Genomic DNA, 23,351 nt, shown 5'->3' with positions numbered 1-23,351 from the left:
CATCCTCAGATTAATTGAGAAAAAATGTTGGTTATGGTCCTAATTAAATCTGTGTCTTCCTCTTCTGCCAGTGACAGTAATTATACTAACACTGTCAATTAGTGGTTATGTTTATGATGTAGACCTCATCATGTGCATGAGTGCTTGTTTTTTTGACCATAATCCCTCCTCTGAAGTTTATTTTTTATCTGGAGCATCAGAAAGTTCTTGGACAGTTTCTAGCTTTTCCACCATAGGTTCCACTGTACTCCAAGTTGCTGCAGTCTACACCATTTCTGTCGATACAACCAATCCCCCTCTTCTGTTCTTGTAAAGAAATCACTGCTGGTTCACCTACAATGCATCGTTACTGGTGTGCTAGAGTCTAAATGAAACCAAAGAAACCAAATTTAAGAATCTAAAATATTTTTAAACTATAAAAGCACTCAGAGAGTGCAGTACTCTGCCAAGGCTGCTCATTCCCCCATATGGCATTATCAGCAGTGCAGCATTTGTTTATTAGTTATTTATGATCAGAAATCATGGCAACATAGAATGCGACCATTTCCTATAGATGTACTCACAAACAAAATGACCTTGCACTGAACACAGTCTTGTGTTATGCATGTGTACATTATGTATGAATACCAAATCACGTGACATAAACATGTAGCGGGTGACGGGAATTGATGGGACTTGGAAACAGCCCCACAATTTAATCAAATGATCCTTGTTTAATTTTCGACCGATAAGTCCCGATAAGTCCGCAGCGGTCAATTTGTAGTAGGATTGCAATCGTGTGATCGCCAGCAGGCAGCTGATGTAGCGTTCATAGTGTCGTAGCTACAGTGATGCTGTGCTGCTATCTTGCAATGATACAGAAATGTCTAACAAATCCATGGATCCAGACAATAAGCCACATCACTACCAAAATCTAATCATTTGGTCCTTGTGTCACTTCTGACCTTCCCAAAAAATTTCATCCAAATACGTTAGTTTTTGAGTAATGTTGCTAACAGACAGACAAAAAGACTAACCAACGCCAATTATTACATAACCCTGCCGAATTTCTTGGCAGAGTAATAAAGATAGATTGACCTGGTGCTCATGGGCATAATCAACACTTTATGAACTCATTTCAAGGACTTGAACTTAACAAACACTGACTAGTATGTAAACGTTTGATCCTCAAACTTTAACTGTACAGTGAACAGTATATACACTGCTCAAAAAAAATTAAAGGAACACTTTTTAATCTAAGTATTGCATCAAATCAGTGAAACATGTGGGATACTGATCTGGTCAAGTAAGTAACTGAGGGGCTTTTTGGTCAGTTTCAGCTGCTTTGGTGTTCATAAAATTAACAACAGATGCACTAGAGGGGTAACAATGAGACAACCCCCAAAACAGGAATGAGTTTACAGGTGAAGGTCACTGACATTTTTTTCTTCCTAATGTTTTCTGACTGTTTTTCACTACTTTTGGATTTGGCTAGGGTAAGTGTCACTTCTGGTAGCATGAGGCGATACCTGGACCCTACAGAGGTTCCACAGACAGTCCAACTCCTCCAGGATAGCACATCAATGGGTGCCATTGCCAGAAGGTTTGCTGTGTCTCCCAGCACAGTCTCAAGCGCATGGAGGAGATTCCAGGAGACAGGCAGTTAGTCTGGGAGAGCTTGACAGGGCTGTAGAAGGTCCTTAACCCATCAGCAGGACAGGTATCTGCTCCTTTGTGCAAGGAGGAACAGGATGAGCACTGCAATAGCTCTACAAAATGACCTCCAGCAGACCACTGGTGTGAATGTCTCTGATCAAACAATCAGAAAGAGATGTAATGAGAGTGGTCTGAGGGCCCAGCGTCCTCTAGTGCCCGCTGTGCTCGCTGACTGGCACCGTGGAGCTCGGCTGGCATTTGCCATAGAACACAGGAATTTGCAAGTCCACCACTGGTGCCCTGTGCTTTTCACAGATGAGAGCAGGTTCACCCTGAGCGCATGTGACAGACATGAAAGGGTCTGGAGAAGCCATGGAGAATGTTATGCTGCCTGTAACATTGTTCAGAATGACCGGTTTGGTGGTGGGTCAGTGATGGTGTGGAGAGGCATACCCATGGAGGGACGCACAGACCTCTACAGGCTGGACAATGACATTCTGACTGCCTTTAGGTATCAGGATGAAATCCTTTCACCCACTGTCAGACCCTACATTGGTGCAATGGCCCTGGATTCCTTCTGGTGCACGACAATGCCCAGTCTTATGTGGTAAGAGAACTCATGCAGTTCCTGGAGGATGAAGGAACTGATACCATTAGCTGGCCCCCATGCTCACCGTACCTGAATCCAATAGAACACCTTTGGAACATTATGTTTTGTTCCATCCGACACCATCAGGTTGCTCCTCAGACTGTCCAGGAGCTCAGCGATGCCCTGGTCCAGTTCTGGGAGGAGATACCCCAGGACACCATCCGTCGTCTCATTCAGAGCTTGTCCCAGCATCGTCAGTCATGCATACAAGCACATGGAGGCCATACAAACTACTGAATACCATTTTGAGTTGCTGCCAAGGAATTTCAGAAAGATGGACTAGCCTGCCACATCAGTTTTTCACCTTGATTTTGGGGTGTCTTGAATTTAGCCCTCCTGGGGGGGTTGATAATTTTCATTCCCATCAAACAATGTGGCACTTTTCATTCCTAACACATTAACCAGTCCATATCAATGCTAATATCCAGTTTGTTTGTCCCCGTATTGAAATATGATGTGTTTTCAAAGTGTTCCTTTAATTTTTTTTGAGCAGTGTACTTCAGACACTACTGTGGACAGAGGAACTGTCATACTTTTGTCTATATATTAGACTCAGTTTATATATTTGACTGTTTTTTTCAAAATGTGGGATAAAATTCAATAAATAAAATGTTGTATTTATGCATCAACAATATATTCCTGGAAGTCTGAAGAAGTTTTTTTAACCACATTTGTACAGATTACTATGCTGGGAAATACAGTCCTATGAAGTAATAACTGAACAGTTAAAGATACGCCATAACATCTGAATATGACAATAATCAGAAAAGGTCTCAGAGATTCTAGAGGGGATTGCTCACAACCATGCTTGGAGTGTCTGCGGATTTGGTCTTTCCAAACTCAAGGTTAAGTAGTTAAAAAAAATCCCTTAGTTTGTAAAATGTGACGGATGCAACAGTTCTGTTTCACCTTTAAAAAATGATGGAAAAAATAAATACAGTACACCAGATAGCACACAGGGAGTGAACAGTGGTAAAGCTCTTTCCTCAGTAAAGTAAATGCTTTGAGAATTGAAGTTAGGTGTTTTGGTTAAAGCAAGTCAGCAAATGCATCTACAATTTGTTCAGCTAATTAAGATAACATACAGATATGTATCCATTAGGGATTTATAAATTACACTGATTGCAGTTAATAAACTAAACATGTCAAAAACAAATACCATCTTTCTTTAATGAGGATGGCAGCCTGTGAGACATTCAGCAACATGATTATTTAATCCCCCTGCTTTATCAAATTCAGTTTGTGTCTGTTTTGGCCTGTTGGTGTTTTTGTCCACATCAGGTCAACCATTACGATATTATTTATGGTTTTAAAAAGAAACTATTTTTTTCTGCTACATGTCTGCAAGCTGAACAGGAAATGACATTGCAGAACAATTTACTCTGGTCTTGTCCAATCACAGACCAGCGCCCCAAATTCCCGGGTGTCACCAATCTATTATTGCAGGCCTGCAAAGCTTCTATAGCCGTTGTCCACTCACTCACACACACACACACACACACATACACATTTTTCACATATTTCATCTCATGTCAGATGTGAACATTTGCTCTGCATTAGGTTCTCTGTGGATTTGCCTTGGACCAGAATAATGGAAATACAAAGAATATAATGGAAATGTGAAATTACATACGGAATACGTCCCTCGCTCCATACACTGCACACACACACACACAGACACAAAAACACACACAATATTGATGATAAAAGCAACTGGAATAATGGAAAAGTAAAAATGTATACACAACACATACCTCTTTCTCCCTCCTTCACTCTGCCTCTACCTGTATTTTTCACTCTTTGTCACACATCTACAGGCACACACAAACGTGCGCACACACACACACACACACACACACACACACACAGAGGTGCGTATAAATGTTAAATCCATAGCTAACCAGGCCAGTCTAATAGACTCTTATTCCTCTGACGCTTTATCAGCTCAATCACACAAACATTCAGCCCCAAAATAATGGCCTTTCTGTTTGCCGCTTCTTTCTATGTGTGTGTGTGTGTGTGTGTGTGTGTGTGTGTGTGTGTGTGTGTGTGTGTGTGTGTGTGTGTGTGTGTGTGTGTGTGTGTGTGTGTGTGTGTGTGTTTCTGTGTGTGTGTGTGTTTCTATCTTGGAGCTGTGCTGCACAGAGAGTGTGCACTGCATACAGATTTGCCAGTAAAGCCAGAAACGGCGATTGTTGGGTTCGGAAGTCCGAGACTTCCATTCATTCATTTATCCACCTGTCAGTCAAGCTGGCTGTACGTATTTGATTTTAATTAAAAGTTACAAATGAGGAAAAGCTATAGCCTAGCAGGTACTGATGAAGTACACACCAATTTTAGCTGCTGAAGTTTAGTTGCTTTCAGTGTCCGATAAGAGGCATTTCAGTTAAAGTGGCAATTTGCAAGGGAACTACTTTTTGTTCACATTTCAGTGGTCATTCAACTTTTCGTTCACTGCATCTGTCAGATATTACTTGTTAGTCAAACAGTGTCATGCATTCACACAGTACTACAACTAATGCAGGAAACTATTCACTTTAAACCATATTTCAAACAAATCTTAAAGACAAATTAGCCAAAGGTTTGAGGTGGTTAACTGAAGCAAATTCACTCACTGCTGGCAGCCTTGGAGGAGATGGGGGTCTTACAGACATTAGCCATATAAACAGTAAATTTGTCTTGGTGATTTGAGATTGAGAGGTACATTCAGACCTCAGAAAAACTCAAATAAAGCATGGTGAAAAATCCTAAAACCCCTCCTCTAAGACTTAATCTAGCCTGACTCTAAAGCACAATCACTACACAAAGCACAGGGACAGCCTAAAACACTCATAAGATACTTGTGACTTGGACCACACAACTAGCTAAGGTCATGATAACACAGAGTGGAGGATGGTGACCCTTACAGGTCAACGGTCATGAAGGTGAAAGGTTAGAAGTTTCATATTGAAGGTCATGGCAAAATCATTACAGCTGGACACACAGAAAGAAACAACAGATGCATCAACAGACATTCAAATGATTGCTCCAATAAAGTCTTTCTGTTTCTTACACACTCACAGACATCCTGGAAAGCATATTGGGACCATGTGTCTAACAAGGATGCTGTGGGTGAGGTAATTGGTAATTTCTAGCAGCCACTAAAGCCAAGCTATACATGACTTCAGAGAAGCCCCAGTCTAACAAGAAGCCTTAGCTCAAACATTCTTTCTCTGCAGTGGCCCACAGCAAACATGCCAACAAAAGTGTAAAAATTTAGCTTTTGAAACACGATCTACAAAGCATTGTGATGTTAGTGGGAGTCTGCTACAGCGGGTTTACTGTTAAGATTAAGTGGGTCTCCTAAATTATTCAAAGGAAAAATATGCCCTACAGAAATGTGCCTTGAAATAATCAACTCAGTTTTATTATCTTGGCTCAATTATTTGAAGAAATCAAACTAAAAGTTGTTCGAAATGATTGCTATTTCTAATCAGGTTTCTATCTAGATCAAAGAAAAAAGTTAGCAACTCCGAATGTCACAAAGTTTTATATTTCTTCTAAAAACACACACATATAGCCACAAGAAAGCAAAAGAATCAAACCGTGTACTGACAAAAAGTTTACCAAACAAACGTGTAGACAATGTGGTGCATAACAGGAGACATCACAGCAGGCAGCTCTGAGTTGCCTTAAAGTGACTGATGCTTTAAAGAATTAAGTTTCAGGTTGTTTATGGGATAAGCATGGCTTAGATTTGCAGCCAATGCAGGAGTCCTAAACCACTGGACAACAAGGTGTCGGTGTGTTTTGCTCCTGTCATATTTTTACTCAGTCTGGGCTCATTTTTCACTGCAAAACAAAGTCAGACATCAATGGAAGCAGTACAGCATTGCTGAAAGTAGAGAGAAATCAAAAATGGCTTTTGCGCAGCATAACAAACGTATAGTGCTACAAATGATAAAATAAAATTTAAAAAATAGGTAGAAAAAAATTTAAAAAGTCAAACAATGGAAAGAAAAAATCATGATTGTATAGATTGACTGCTTACATTTTAAAACTTTTCTGCTCTCTGCTCTGTGTAAACATATCCTGCAGTTCAGCTGAAAAGTCCTTGAATCTGACTGTTAATCACAGCTGAGTCTTTTATGCAACTCTGGTTGCAAAAAAAGAGTACAGATTCTTTTGATTTTAACAAATTCAGGTAGTGCATATTCATTTTTGGCAAATATTTTAAATGAGATACGCATGTCAAATAAAGTGATTTTGATATAGCTAGGCCATACACATGCATAACACACACTTGTGCTCAGTGCAAGGTCATTTTGTTTGTGGGTACATCTATATTAAATGGCCACATTCTATGTTGTCATGATTTCTGATCATCAATAACTAATAAACAAATGCTGCATTTTTTTTTTTTAAATATTGCTGCATTTCTGACAATGGCATATGGGGGAATGAACAGCCTTGGCTGAGTACCGCGCTCTCTCTGTGCTTTTCTTGTTTGAATTTTATTGTTCACTAGGATGTCTTAATCCGTTTTTGGTCCACAATAATGTCATCTTTTCTTCGGTTAATTGATCTTCATTAATGTACTTTAGATTTAGATTTAGTGCTAAATTGAATGTGCACAATGCACTTTGTCTGTCAACATAATAACCATAATGTATAAGTTACCCATGTGCTCTATTTAGGTTTCAAGTGTCACTGTCCTTAGCCGCTTATCATATGTGGCAGTTACTGGCTCCAACCTGAAACGATTGCATCGATAACAAAGGCATGAAACTGTACTCTGGTGCAAAACAACAGGGGAAAACAATGCTTGCTATGCGTAACATTTATATAAAATCTGTGATTGCTTGGGTTGAAAATTTCACTGTGTATTGCATGACAAAGTCAAAAAAGAAGTTTGGCTTTACTCTTTAATTCATCCTTTTTGTTGCTGCTTTAGTTTCTGTCCACTGCAAAAAATACACAGATGCTATACATATATATATATATATATATATATATATATATATATATATATATAGATAGATAGATAGATAGATAGATAGATAGATAGATAGACATAGTGTTTGTTCGACTATTTATAAAGGTAAAACGAACAGTAGTGACACTGACAATATTATTGTTTTCAACTGTCTGCTAACTTCTGACTCAGTAAATTTGGAAAATACTGACATCCTATACATACTGATGGAACTAGGGAAATTTTTCAGTGATGGTTGTAAACCAGGGTCCACTAAAAATCAACATCGATACATCAGTTTAGAAACCGCATAAAATATTGACAGATATTTCGTACAACTTTAAGGCTTACAAAAGGTTGTGCAGCCTGGCTTTCCCAGAGTTATGCATTACTGAGGTTTGAAGAAGGCATTATTGTTACAATATATATACTATATACAGCATACATCACAGTTTTCTGTATGAACACACAGGCACACACAAAGACACACAAGCATGCAAATTCTAAGGTTTACACAGCTTTTTCCTGGGGAAACATGAGTATATTTAGGCAAGAGTTCCCTGGAAGTACAGGGATGTCAAATCTCAGTATTCAACCCAAGTCAGAGGCCATCAGTGTCAAAACTCAGGCAAAAAGATTTGCATGTCTACTTTGATTGTATCAAGCAGTACGCAAATATAAATTTGTCTTGAATCTGATTCCTCACTCCTCTGACTTGCACACTAGGATTATTTACTGTAAAACTACAGTACAATTGATAAACCTGGCGAAAACCTCATTTCATCCACTGCAGATCATCATTTGGTTAGAATAAATCATTATAGTATAAGCCAGTGCTGTAGCTATATGACCTAGATAAGTTTTATTAAAACAGCTTAAAGGAAAACCCTGGACCAAAATCAACAAACTGAGCACTAGTTCTCAAAGTTTAACTCTGGGAAGAAGAAAAAAAACACAAACCAAATCCCACAAACTAAAAAATCCAAAACAAAGCTGGGGGGCGCCTGTCTTGCTTTATGGCTATCTTTGAACTGCCTGTGTCAGACGGATTTCTCCTGTAAAAGACAGCTTGCTCTCAGTGTGTTCTCTGTGGATAAACAGAGGTTTTGAACTCAAGTGATTTGAGTTAGAACAAAACAATAAGACCTCCAGAAACCTACATTGAAGGAGTAGCAAGACAAACAAAGTGAGGCCAGAGAGTGAGCTCAGCTATGGCCGCAGAGGTTGTCAACAGTACTCCTACACAGGATGAAAGGGAGACAGAGGAGAGGAGGTGGGTGGGGAGATGAGAGGGAAAATGTATAAGGGGTCACAGAAGAGAGGGGCAATGATATGAAATAAAGAAGCAGCAAAGTGCAAAATGCTTCCAGAATTCAGAAGAACTACATCTCACCAGTGTACTTTTTAAATACTAAACTAAAATCACGCTTGCAAAAGAAGTGAAAGAGAGGAGAAGGAAGAAGAAGCGAAGCAACGAAAAGAAAGACAGAGGAGTAAATGATGAGAGGAAGAGTAGAACAATCAGGGGAACAAGGAACGAAAGGATAGAAGGAAAGAAAAGTCAGAGACGGACAGGAAAGAAAAAGGAAAGCAAGAGGGGATGAAGGATTATGGGCAGTGGAGGAGGGGAAAAGTGTGCGCGTGTGTGTGTGTGTGTTTGTGTGTGTATAGGGGGCTCATTATTGACACCATGTGTTACCACAGGAAGCTCCTTGGGAAAATATAAGCACCCAGAAAGATCAGAGAGCAAAGGAGAGATGGGAGAATGAAACAGGAAAAATGAAGAAACAGAGGTCATTCCAAAGTCTTTGCAGCTGCAGGCGTTCGTGTTTATGTGTATAAGGGACAGCAGTCTCTGTTTTTGCAGTGACACATCTGTATGTGAGGCATGCAGTGTTTTAGCCACAAATTCACAGCAACAAATCGCACAGCAAACGTACATAGATCCATCAGTCTGTCTGTCTGTGTAGCGAAGCCAACCTTCTATATATGGCAGACATGCATGCAATGCATTAGCACTGAAAACGCATCTGTTTCACTTGATGCTATTATTGTGAGTTCTAGAAGTGCACAGCTTCTTCACAAAGTCCAACCAAACACTTAAAACTAGAAAAGCACTCAGAGAGCACAGTACTTTGCCAAAGCTGCTCAGTTGTATCATTTCTGACGGATAAGTCCCAATAAGTCTGCAGTGGTCGATTTGTAGTAGGATGACAATCATGTGATCGTCAGCAGGCTGCTATTTGTAGTCATAGTTACAGTGATGCCATGCTGCTATCAACGATACAGAAATCTTTTTTAAAAATTTGTGGATCCAGACTATAAGCCACATCACTGCCAAAATCTAATCACATAATTTTTGTGTCATTTCTGACCTGCCCTGAAAATTTCATCCAAATCTGTGGATCTGTTTTTGACTAATGTTGCTAACAGACAAACCAACGCCGATCATCACATAACTCCGCCATGTTCCTTGGCGGAGTAAGAAGGTAAATGTTGATTTTTTTGACAAAGAAGAACAGATTCTCAAGACAGAAACTGATAGAATATAGAGAAGATTAGTCTGCTAGGATAAGATGGCTGCTCAAGAACTTACATGACTATTCTATTTTATTAATTAATTGTTTAGGTAAAAGAAAAAAGTACAACAGTTTATTTACTTCCAACCTTTTTTCCAACCGATTTTCCCAATGGGCTTTGAAACATTTTAACATGTTTTTTGTTTGTTTGTTTTTACTGTCTATGGACATTTTAAAGACCAAACAATTAATAGAGTAATCAAGAAAACAATCTAATCAATCAGATTAAATTAATAGTTATAGTTAGCTGTAAGTGTTATTGTGAAACAACTGGAAATGTATTGTGTGTTTTTAAAAAGGTGAGTTTTCCTAGACTTGAATGCTTAGTTAACATGGGTTTTCCAGTAAAACTCCAAAGACGTAGCCGATATACCAAGTATGCTACCTGGTAGATTAAAAGTAAAACACTACTAGTGAGCAATTCCCCCCACATCAGCAGCAGATGTGTCAAAAAATCTTAGTAGAAACCATCAAACTCCACTGGACTGGTGCTTCAGAGTGAAGATAATTAATTTTGGCTGTTATTTCAGGAAGGTCACATTAAAATGTTGAAGCTGGACCACAATCACATGACTTTCCAAAATGTTCATTTATATTTTGAAGCCTCTCAATGTGGGAAGCAGATGCTATTGACAACACACTTGTATTAATTTCCATTATTTTCCATGTATTCTGTGTTGCACACACATGGGTTGTTTCTGTGTTGTATTCCATTGCTGGGAGCTGCACACCAACCTAAAGTTTGTCTTCCAATCTATTTTGGAATTTTTATTCTGTTTCCTGCAAATACATATAGTAGTGTAGTTTATTTTTCAGGCATAGTTAACAGTCTGGGTGCTGCAGCTGGTGCAAACTCACATGCACACACTTACCCATGCATCAACTCATGCCCTGTTTCTTTCTGTGTCTAAGCCCACCGTAGAATGGAGCTGCAGAGCAGCTATTGTGTCCCTGGTAGAATTAACTATTGATTTTCTCCTCAGCATTATCAATGCTGTTCTGACAACAAAACAGCGAGGACACACACACACACACATTGGCATACACACACACGTACAGACCTAGAATTTGTTCAGTGGAAGATGTGCTTTGTAAGAGGCAACACATCCCCACAGGGAAGAGTACAAGTCAAATATTAACATGCTACTGTAATAAGCATACACTGACAAATTCACAATGATACATGCAAATTTGCAAAACAAACTCAACCAAATACTTTGTGGGCTGTATTACACATGCATTAGTGCAAACAAGGTTTTATGAAACAATAGACTGTTTATGCATCACAAGCTCATGCATTACTTCTGCAATCAGAAGAATGAAGCATTTGGGAGCATTGAAAGAGCTACATGAAATTTCGTGTTACTCATTATTATAATTATTACAACTCCATAACCACATCACTATGTTGTTCAAGTTTTACTTTGGAGAACGACAAAAAATAAATCTCTTTGTTTTAGGCAACCCATTAACTGTCCCACCCGCTTTATACCCATTTTCACCATTATCAGTTTCAACAGAAAGCTTCACTTGTATTTGTTTTTGGAAAAACAACATCTCTTTTCTTTATTTGTCTTGTGATATCAAGCAATCCGTCCGACTTCCATCCAACACTAAACAAATTACTGTTAAACATAGCAGAGGAGTCTTCAAATTGGTTTGAAATTGATTAATTGTTGAGCCCTGAAAATACCTGCCAACGACTTTTTTCAGGTGTAGATTGGTGTGGTACTACAGCCAAAGGGCGGTCACATCAAACACTACTACTCTTCTTCACTTAATTTCTTCTTAATTCTTCTTGGTATTGTTTCGAAAGCATCCACACTTTACTTTATATGAATAAACCTTCTGCACATCACTCCACTTAGCACACCATACACCAAACCCACTTCCACTGTCTTCCTTATTGACAGAAACTTCCAACTTAGTACGTGGCTAATTTTAGCACCCAGGGGAAGTACACAAACATATAAACACCTGTTGGTGGTCATGTGACCTGTGTCTTTGCCACAATGTCACTGATTAATTACTGGCTGCTTTGAAGCCAAAGACAATTTTACAAATACAGTAGAGTGTGAAGCTGTCCTTGGTCAATAAATGACACGCATACAGACAAACACATACATGTGCTGTAAGCTTAATCTTGAGAACAGAACATTTAATTCATTTTGAGTAGTTAAAAATTGAATGTTACATTTTAAGATTTAGTTCAAGATGTTTTCGAGCAAAAATGTCAAAATAAAAAAAAATTGCACTACAGTTAGCTTTGTCACGACTTTTTGTGAATGCCATAGATAACGGTGGCTCAAGAAGACAAAAGAGAGTATTCAGAGAATTGCGCATGTAAATTCTAATAGTCAGACATACAATTCAGTGCATTTGTCCATACAAGGCACAGTACAGCTACAGATCACACTGACTTGTATTTTATTCTATACATACACACACCAGGAGCAACTGAGAGTTCAAGGACATTTTGACAAGTGGACAGAAGACTGGAGTTCAATTACTGGGAAAAAAAAAAGAAGATATTTTGCAGCTTGTCAAATGTGAGGAGTTATTTTTTCCTATCTTATATAACACTGGAAATGTAAAAGTTTTGGAAAAATTGTAATGTACATTTCTATTTGCAAGCATTTAATGCAAAAATTAATAATATTAGCAGAGGTGTCAATGCTTGGCAATGCAGGCATTCTTTGAAAATGTCTGGCTGTCATGTCGTCTGACAACCAGGAAAATACAGTAATAGTTGTACATGTGAAAACTAAGATAAGGTAAACTTTAAGTGTCCAAACAGTATTGTGTAAATAACAGTCTAGGAGTAGGTGATGAGTGTGTATTGCTTGTTTTTATTCAAATAACACACAAATGCACCACTTATGTATTCACAATCTGCATTCATTTGCATGTTTCAACAACGTCTATATAATTCTGCCACATAACCCCTTATTACAACACAAACACAAAGGCACTAAACAATCCTTTATCTTTCTTATCTTCCTGATTTGTTTCCTTTTTTCATCCTCGACACTATTTTTTCCATCCTTCCTTCCTTCCCCTGTTTTTTTCTAGGACACATTTATTATATTCAGGGAATTTGGGTACCAGGCTGAGTAAAAGTTGAGAGCTTTCCCTCTGGTGTACACCATCAAATCTATTCAGCTAAGCTCGGCTGCTCACATATTAACATAAAAAAGTCAGATCAACATATTTCAGAAACATTATGACACTGAGATGAATTCACCTCATAAAAATGTTGATTTCTCTGATGGGCAGAAAACCCACTCTAGATTCACACTGCATCCACTGCGATACCTCGAGTGAGTTCACATCACATTCAGCCTAGTTTGGTTTAATCTACATTACCATAAATTATCAACACACATGTAGTGAAGAGACCATTTATCTACAAATTAACTATTTTTCACTTTTTTGCATAGATCCTGCCAAGGAGAAAATACTTCATAGGATCCGTCAGCGCCTTTAATTATACTAAAATACCATAAACATCAATAGGGAAATCAATCCGTTTTTTCAACCTTCCTAATATGCTTGCTATTTTGAAGACAGAGTGTGAGGTTTCTGCAGGACAGCGGTATTATAAATAAGTCACAAGGATTTGCTAAATAAAAATGTTGATTTCTCAGTTGGTTTATAAGCCTTGTCTGAATTCATTCCACAGTGGGGTCTCTAGTGGCTTTAGTTCACATCTATTTATGCAAATCATGTGGGTAACATTCGCATTAATACACACATAACTCCAACAAGTCAACTTTTCTGCCAGCTTCTCAGAGCTTTCCAGTTCTCCACAGTGACAGGCACATATTGTTACATTTTACTATCTTTCATCAATACAGTTTTTTGGCATGGCTCGAGAGTTTCGTGCATCATACCATCTCTCGTTTGGTCGAAAGTCAGAGTTTAAAACCTATATTGCAAGAAGAATCGTGTTGGTTTATAAGAGAGAATATAAAAACTATTTTTTACAGGAGCTAGATAATTAAGAATGATAAAGGTATTGCGGCAATATTCTGTTTGTTGAAGAATAAATTGGACTTTTGTGGCCTTGTTATAATACGGTGGAATTAGTATATGACTTGACATTCATTGACTAGTACTGTCAAATAACCTACACTGCCAGTCAAAAGTTTGGACACATCTTCTCATTCAATTGTTTCTATTTAATTATTTTATGCATTGTACATTACATCGAAACTATAAAAGAATACATACGGAATTATGTTGTAAACAAAAAAAATGTTGATCTTCAGTATTAATCTACAATGTAGAAAATAATACAAACAAAAACCATAGAATGAGACGGTGTGTCCAAGGTTTTGACTGGTAGCGTTAAAGAAAACTCAATTTAGGACTTTAGAATTATTTTCACTGTGAATTATTCTACTGATCACTTTCAGCATATTAATCAGTCTATAAAATGTTGGAATAACAATGGTTTCTCGAGCTCCATATGAAGTTTTTAAATGCGTTGCTGTCTCAAATTGTCTAACAAGCAAGATGAAGTAAATCAACATTTAATTTTGGAAAAAAAATGGCTAAAATACTGAAAAGTCAGTGCTGAAGAAACAGAATCAAACTAACAGAAAAGCAATTCTACTGATAAATAATGATTGTTGCACAGAACTGAAGCACATTGCTTACTTCCAAATGAGGCTTGTCAACGTGTCTGAGTGTGATTGAAGGAAATAGATCATCTGATGTTTCCTATTAAAATATTAAAACTGTTCAATTGATAGATAAATCAGCTATCTGTATGAGTAAGTACAAAATCAGACAATTTACTAAAACTTTCACCATCATCAAATTACAAAAACAAGAAAAGCACTCAGAGAGCACAGTACTCCACCAAGGCTGTTCATTCTCCCATATGGCATTGTCAGAAATGCAGCTATTTAAAAAAAAAATAATGCAATTGTTTATTAGTTATTGATGATCAGAAATCACATCAACATAGAATGTGGCCATTTATTAGAAATGTACCCACAAACAAAATGACCTTGCGCTGAGCACAGGCGTGTTATTAGTTCGTTTTTGAATGATGTTGCTAACTTTCAGACAAAACAATGGCAATCATCACATAGCTTCACCACATTCCTTGACGGAGGAAAAAAAAAGAAATAACTTGTTTGACAAAAATGTTCCCTCAAGCCAGCAAAAAAAAACCTTTTTTTTTACTGAAGGAACATTTTCAAAAGCTTTTCAGTTCACACTGTTCGTTTATACTTTCAGTCCCTGATTTCAAGCTCATCCTCTGTCTTACGTCCTCTGAACCTTTTGTCTATCTGTTTCATCCATCTTTTCTCTGTCACTAACGTCCCATCCAATGCTTCATAAGTATTGAATGCACCTCTCTCTCTCTCTCTCTCTCTCTCTCTCTCTCTTTCAGCCCTCCTTCTCTTCTCTTTCTGATTATCTCCTGGTGTCTATCTGAGCTCCGTCCCTGATAGAGAGCATGCCTGGTTGACAAGCCCGGTAATGAGGCTCCAAATGTAGATGGCCTCTCTCACCCTCGCCTTCTCTCTCTCTCCCTCTCTCCCTCTCTCTCTCTCTCTCTCTCTCTCTCTCTCTCTCTCTCTCACAGTATGCAGAAAGACTCACATCCAGACAGCAGTCACCCTCCTCTCCTCTGCAGGAGGTCCAGAGCTCTCCTGGGTTAGTTTGAGATGTTTTGAAAGGAATAAATAGAAAGGGGCATGACAAGCAATAGATTTGTCTGATCTTTCAAGCGACAGTTACCAAGACCAATCCACACTAGACACGCACCAAACAAATACACACCGATATGTTACTGATCATCTTCATTGGAAGCATTTGTTTAAATCCCCAGAAAAAAATAGTCAAATTCTACTGCATTTAGTGTTTAAGTGGGGCAATTTGCCTAACTACACTAAGTGGCAGTACTTGCATGAATATCCATCCATTCTCTACACACCGCTTTATCCTCACTAGGGTTGCAGGGGGGCTGGAGCCTATCTCAGCTGGCTGGTGAAGGAAGGGGACACCCTGGACAAGTCACCAGTCTATTACAGGGCTACTTGCATGAATATTTCGATTCTAATTGTTAACCATGATATATTGCTTTTGTCTCAGCTGTCAATCCGCATCTCTGCTTACGTCTTTGTTGCTCATTTTTCATTGTTGACTATGTCACGGCCCTAACACAGACACACAGCCCATAAATTAATCTTTCACAGCCCCGCAAATACAGCAAGTAGAAGAGCAGTGTTTCATTCTCAAGTGCATTTCACTATATGATTTGTTCAAAGGGTAGATTTATCTGAAATATTTACAAAATAACTCATTTTCACTTAAAACCTAAATACACCCATGCAGCTATTCGGAGTTTTTTTGTGGGGGCTTTGCAACTACCTATTACTTTTATTGTCAAATAATGCATTTTTTAGTTTCTCATTGAATCCATTAGCAGTTTGGTCTATAAACAATGTTCAAAAATGTTCATCAGTGTTTCACAAGGTCTAAGATAGCATCCTCAAATTGTTTGGTCCACAATCCAAAGATAATAAGTTAACTGTCACCATGGAGGAAAGAAATCAGAAAATGTTTACTTTTGCCAAGCTCAATTCAGAATTTTATTTTCCTTTTCTCAAAAATGCATCACGCCAATTACTAGAAGACAACTAATCGATGATTTGACTAATTGTTGCAGGCTATAGGTCAAACATTACCCAACAATCAACTGTATATTTAAGTAAACAGCCGTAAAATTTCACATTACTTTGCTTGCTGTAGAATTTTCTAGCTATACAAATTTTTTTAAGCACTCTTGCTTATAGCAGTGTTAGCTAGTCAACTGACGAGCTACCTAGCTAGTATCTAATCCTTTGTTAGTGTCGCCTAGGCATCCCATGTGATGTGGCATTATTACTCTGCCAAGGAACGCAGCGGAGTTATGTGATGATCGGTGTTAGTTTATCTGTTTGTCTGTTCACAACATTACTCAAAAACGGACTAAAGAATTTGGATGAAATTTTCAGGGAAGGCCAGAAATGACACAAGGACCAAGTGATTAGATTTTGGCAGTGATGTGGCTTATAGTCTGGATCCCTGGATTTGTTAAAGATTTCTGTATCATTGCCAGATAGCAACACGGCGTCACTGCAACTAGGACTACAAGTGAACACTACGTCAGCTGTCTACTTACGATCACATGACTGCGATCCTACTACAATTCAACCGCTGTGGACCACTAATTTTTTAAACATGATAATGAAATAACAACTGAGCAGCCTTGGCAGAGTACTGCACCCTCTAAATCAGTGGTCGGCAACTGGCGGCCTGCGGGCCAAAACTGGCCCGTCAGGAATAATATCTGGCCCGCCAGATGATTTTGAAAATTTGATTTGGCACGGAGCCAAGCCAGTCCGTCACCGCAACACGAAACTCGCATGGTTGGCTGCTGCCGGGCATCTCCGCGTTTGCGCTACTGGTCGGACACGGTTGTACCAGCCAGATTTCACTGAGCAACAGTGTGTGCAAAACGTGTGTGTCTCGGGAGTCATTTTTAATACATCTGTGATCAGAATTGAGACGTGTGTCCCAAGCAGTAGAAGCTCTGCTGCTCGCGGTATCGACAACACACACCCCCACCCCCCCACCCCCCCACCCCCCCACCCCCCCGCTCGCGGAATCGGAGCGCACCCCCCCGCAAGTTGGCCCGCTGTTCGATTGTTTACAAACATTTTGGCCCGAAGCCACATCTACTTGCCGACCCCTGCTCTAAATGCATATCTTGCTTGTAATTCAGTCGTTCTGCGCGACCTTGCAATTTTGTCCATTCACCCCAACTTTTCCGCAATTTTGGGCTGTCTTCCTTGAGTTCCACCAATCATAGCAGTCCTCAGCGCAAACGTAATGGACGTACGTCACCAAATTCACTTCCTTGTTTTTGGTTTGAAGATGCAGACATGTCCCATCTTGATGTCTCTCATTTACCAACAAAAAATATCCTGAGTCCCATCAATTCTGGCCGCCCGCTCCATATTTACGTCACGTGATTCATAACGTACACATGCATAACACATGCCTGTGTTCAGCGCAAGGTCAGGGAATAAAAACAGTCTTGGTGGAGTACTGCGCTGTCTGATTGTTTTTCTTGTTAACTGATGTGACAAGCCGTGAGCGCGTGTGTGAATAAATGTGTGCCAGGAAGTGAAATTAACTTTTTAGGCCACTGACAGATATGTCCAAATGTTATTCATTCAATAGTAAATGATCATTTTGTGCCTCAAACCTACCAAAAACTTCCTGTAAAACCAGTATCTGGCTGCTGCTAACCACCACCGTGGTGTGCCAGCTTGTGTAAATGGGTTGGAACGTTAAATAATTCACATTGACAATAAATATTGTCAATTACAATGTTGAAACATGTTCTAAAAGCTGAAAAAATACAACTTTTTTTAGCAATTGCCACTGTCTCCCGCGATTTCATCGCAATAAATAAGCTTAAAACATCACAACTTTAAAAAATTACAGTTTTTTAGAAAAGCTGCTGCGAACTCATAGCCTAGCCGCGCTAGACAATCCACGGCAACGAATTTAATTCTCTGCCAGGGAGGGTCTTGTTACCCTCCATAAGGCTCGAGGCTGGATTCTCCTAAAACTGGCCGGACCAATCACCATGAAGTGTAGAGTCAGAAGGCGGGCGTAACGAAGTGACGACAGAGGCGTGGCGATTCTGACAGAAACAACCCGCGCACAATAAACAGTTATCTTTCGACTCGGCTTTGGCCACAGCCCTTAAAGATTTGAAGCTAGCATTCAACTTGAAAGATAAACAAAGGACGGCACTTAAGTGTTTCATTGAGAAGAAAGACGTATTGGGACTTATGCCGACGGATATGGCAAATCCTTAATATACCAGTTGGCTCCGCGCCTCCGCGGCTCCGCTGGTTGGGAAGCTAATGGGACTTAGCCACAATCCGCTGGTGCTCTTGGAACTACGTCAGCCTATTTGTTGCGCTGATTGGTTGTATACCTACCCAATTGCTGCAGAGGGATTTGATAGACAACCTTTTAGCCCGCCTCCCTCCCTGTCGAGCTTCCCTAGACCCTTGTGCCGTCAGAAACATGGGTGTAGCATGGCTAGGCTAGTGAACTCATGCATTTTTGGCCGCAACAATCTTGAAAAACGCCCGCGAAATCCTGGAAAGACTGATCAGTGAAGCAGAGTTATCATTCTAGGAAGGGCATCTTCTCCAGGTCATTGGGGAATGCCTCCATGAATTTATTACCCTGTGAATGTGTTTACTGGAGCATATTCCTTGTGCACGCATCATATTAATATATGAAATCCATCCATCCATCCTCTATACACCGCTTTATCCTCACTAGGGTCGCGGGGGGTGCTGGAGCCTATCCCAGCTGACTCGGGCGAAGGCAGGGGACACCCAGGACAGGTCGCCAGTCTGTCGCAGGGCTACATACATAGACGAACAATCACACTCACATTCACACCTACGGGCAATTTAGAGTAGTCAATTAACCTCAGCATGTTTTTGGACTGTGGGAGGAAGCCGGAGTGCCCGGAGAAAACCCACACATGCTCAGGGAGAACATGCAAACTAATATATGAAATATATGTACTAAATAGAAATAGTTTAGCCTAATCAGAAGACCAATGACATCTGTGTTGTGTAAATAGCCACAGTACAACTGTGCTGACAAGCTGAAGTTCAAGTAAGATTTATGGGTCTAAAAATAACAAAACCATCTGTAATTGTCTGACCTCAGAAGTTTGTGCCTCTCTGATACAACAAATGTTGCAAGCAAGAGACCTCGCAGAACAAGAGTTGTGGGAAACATCATGTCCTCTTTTGGGTTTGTGGTTGTTTTACTTGTGACAGAGAAGACTTTGGTTTTGAAGGACTTTTACATGAACTGCCGTTTACTGTCACCGCTAATGAAACAAAAGTACAGAATGCTTTAGCAGAGGCCGCTTTCTCGACAACTTTGGATAACTGACAGATGTGGGAGAACATGTTGCTTCCTGTGCCCGTGCTGCTGGAGGTCCTGCAAGCTGCTCACACGTTAGCTGACAGAACGATACCGGAGCGGTCCGACTGCTCTCCGCAGCGCCGTGTATTGATGATATATCGATTATCTATCAGTCTTTCATGACTTACCTCTCTGCTGGCCGTGGCAGCATTGCCATAGCAAAGCGGTGATAAACACCAGTCGCTTCATGTCGTCCTGTCGACTCTGATGTGCGCGCGGTGCCCTCTCCGCCGTGTCCTCGCGCGGCTCAGCTGAATGTCAGGGAAAAGTTTCACAGAAGTTCATCTTCCTCCTCCTCCTCCTCCTCCTCCTCCTCCTCCTCCCTACTCCCTGCCAGGGCAGAGGGGAGGAGAAACCTCTAACACCATGTGGAAGGAAGATCAGATATCTAGATAAATAGACAGAAATGGGGGACAGTTTACATCCCACCAATCAAATTTCAAATAATGCATGTTCAAAATACTAAAACATGCAGATGTGTAAATTTACTTGTCCTGATGCAAAGTTTAAAAAAGAAACTAGAAGAAAAGAATGTTGGAGAAATTATTATTATTATTATTATTATTATCATTATTATTAATAAAAGAATAGCCCTCCCCCCACCCTAAAATGCCATTTTTCTGTCGTCCCACCCCCATGATGACCAAATTGAATTTCAAATAAAACAGTTAAAATTAAATTTAAATTTTCTTTTTTCTGTAATTTTTTTCCGATTGATGTCTCTTGTAATTGTGGGAACATTTTTAACCAACACAATATTTTAAATAATATTTATTATGTATGGAATGTGTATCCCACAGCAACCCTGTTGACGTAACCTTTTTAGCTGGTAGAAGAAGAAAACAGTGAATCACATGATAAGCTGGAGAGTAAAGCTATGTCCTCTCTTCTATTTGTTTTCATAACATTGTCAGCCTTGACACTCTACCTCGTGCAACTCTGGGATGTATATTATCAGAATAAGACAAATAATTTTTACTCTTTTCCATCAATAGGTTTGTCATTTTGGTCAGCAGTACCAGTTAGCTACATATCTAGCTTCTACTCCTGAGAAAAAGCTAATATTAGCATGGATTAGCAACCCTGTTACTGTGATTAGAGTAGGGTTAGCAAACAACAAATAAAACATGGAATAAAAATAGTACCATTGATGTGTACACTGAGCCAATCAAGCCTTTGATAGTTTGTTACCTATAGATGAATTTGTTGCCTAAAAATTGCAAAAGAGAGGGTTTATTTTTCAAAAATTTTGAAGCCCAAATGTCCTCCAATTCTGGAATGGTCCACATGGCACTATACAATATAAAGACAGATATATGCAATAACATGACCATTTTCTTATTTTTTTATTTTGATTTCTATATTTAATACTATAAACATTTATATTTCTTAAACAAGAAAGTGTCTCTTTATATCTGTGTACTGTGGGCATTGTAGCTGCTCTTTTTTGTACTGTTTTTTTCTGTCTTTGCTGCTGTAACACTGCTAGTTTCCCCACAAAAGTATCCACAGAACAAAGAGAGCGAGGTGTTCTGTGATTTCTGGCTGCAAGCTATGTCTTTTGCTGTCTGTGATGTTTTTAGACAAACATCATTGATTCAGGTTTTTAAAAAAAATCTTCCCAAAAAGTTCTTTACACCAAAAGAAATGCATTGCGATATTGTGCATGCCTGCCTGTTAATGTGGTACCATGCAGTTCAGACTTGTGTTGTGGTGAATGTGATAAAAAATAAATAAATTACATCACTAGGAGCAAGTAAGATTGCTGTCATGACTTTTAAGGAAAAGTTACCAGGATGTTCATTCAGACATGAAAATGACTGTTCAGATGTCATCAGATTAACAGAAAGAAATGCATGTCTGGAGGGAGTTTTTAGATAGATTTGCACCCTATTCCTTTCTTGCCCTATCAGTAATGTTGTTGCTCCATTAAGCAGTTCAGAACAGAAATATCTGGATAGTTCACTCCAGACTGCATGTTTGTCTAATGACTTTTGAACCCCCTAACTTCATTGTGCATTGTGTGTTAAAATTGCCTCTTTTAATAATGACACAAACCTACTCAACTTAAGCTGAGCTTTGCCATGTACTATCTAGTGTGTTTCAAACGGAAATGTGCTACATCACAGAAAAAAAGGCTATGCCACTTTAAGGTTAAAACTACATGAGTGCAGACCAATTTACTCACAGAATGAAGGACTTTCTTGAGAAAAAACCATGAGTTGCGACTCCTTGAATAGAGTTTCTGATTGGTTTAATTTAGGCTAATCAAACAATTTTCACTGCAGTTCACAGAGCTTATATTTCAACAGTCTACAGCTGCTAAAAAATACAAACATATGAAATTGCCATTGCCGACAGGTGCTAAAGCATTTCATCCAAAAAGGGTCTTTACACAGTCAATGCTGTGCAGAACTAGAGCAGTACATCAGAAGGGAGAAGAAGTTCTGGTTCAGTCCACCCAATTCCAGACACTACTGTTCTATGGCTCCTCCTGCTGCCCTGCATAACTAACCACACTCTGGGGCAAAACATGGAATGATCACTCATCAACAAAAATCCAGATGCACTAAGGGCATGAAACAGGAAAACAGTGGGTGAATCCTATAACTTTCATGTGTAATTTCTAACTAAATATTAACTAATTAGAATTTTTTTTGTATACTACATTTTTTATAGCAAGTGTAACTTATGTGTTTTACATCAAAAAAGTAAATAAAAAAGGATTAAAAAGTAATATAACACAGAAGACAATAACACACAATAAATTTGATACAATAAATTATATCAATCTACATAAAAGTTATATAAGCACAAGTCTAAAATGACATTTTATGGTTTCATCTGTATATGGAAATGTTCCAACCTCCTTTATGCAACCTCCTGTCCATATTTATTCTATTTTATTGTTGTTGGGTTTTTTTTTATTTCATTGACCTCCCTGTATTGTACACTACCATTCAAAAGTTTTCTGGTCACTTAGAAATGCCCTTATTTTTAAAAGAAAGGCAATTTTTTCAGTGAAAATAACATTAAATGAATCAGAAGTATAGTCTAGACATTGTTAATGTGGAAAATGAGTATTCTAGATGGAAACGGCTGATTTTTAATGGAATGTCTACACACGGGTACAGAGGCCCATTTCCAGCAATCATCATTCCTGTGTTCTAATGCTACATTGTGTTAGCTAATGGTGTTGAAAGGCTAATTGCTGATTAGTAAACTGCACGCTCCCTCAAATCTTGCCACATATGTGGCATTGTGCTGTGTAATAAAATTGCACATTTCAGAGTGGCCTTTTATTGTGGGCAGTCTAAGGCACACCTGTGCACTAATCATGGTGTCTAATCAGCATCTTGATATGGCACACCTGTGAGGTGGGAGGAATTATCTCAGCAAAGGAGAAGTGCTCACTGTCAGATTTAGACAGATTTAGACAGATTTGTGAACAATATTTGAGAGAAATGGTGATATTGTGTACGTGGAAAAAGTTTTAGAG

General features: G+C 39.0%; 1 protein-coding gene across 2 annotated transcripts in view; it reads right to left on the bottom strand.

Annotated features, from left to right (window-relative positions):
• lama2 (laminin, alpha 2) overlaps positions 1 to 20,142 on the bottom strand; it is a 351,505-nt gene extending 331,363 nt beyond the window's left edge. For both annotated transcript variants that reach the window (XM_051960749.1, XM_051960750.1), the window contains exon 1: positions 19,981 to 20,142. In XM_051960749.1, the coding sequence (XP_051816709.1) occupies positions 19,981 to 20,041 (61 nt within the window). In that variant the 5' untranslated portion in view covers positions 20,042 to 20,142. The remainder of the gene's footprint in view (positions 1 to 19,980) is intronic.
• Positions 20,143 to 23,351: the final 3,209 nt, after the last annotated feature.

The sequence above is a fragment of the Acanthochromis polyacanthus genome, chromosome 16, assembly GCF_021347895.1.
Source record: "Acanthochromis polyacanthus isolate Apoly-LR-REF ecotype Palm Island chromosome 16, KAUST_Apoly_ChrSc, whole genome shotgun sequence".
Taxonomy (NCBI): Eukaryota; Metazoa; Chordata; class Actinopteri; family Pomacentridae; genus Acanthochromis; species Acanthochromis polyacanthus.
This window is presented reverse-complemented; position numbering and strand designations above follow the sequence as displayed.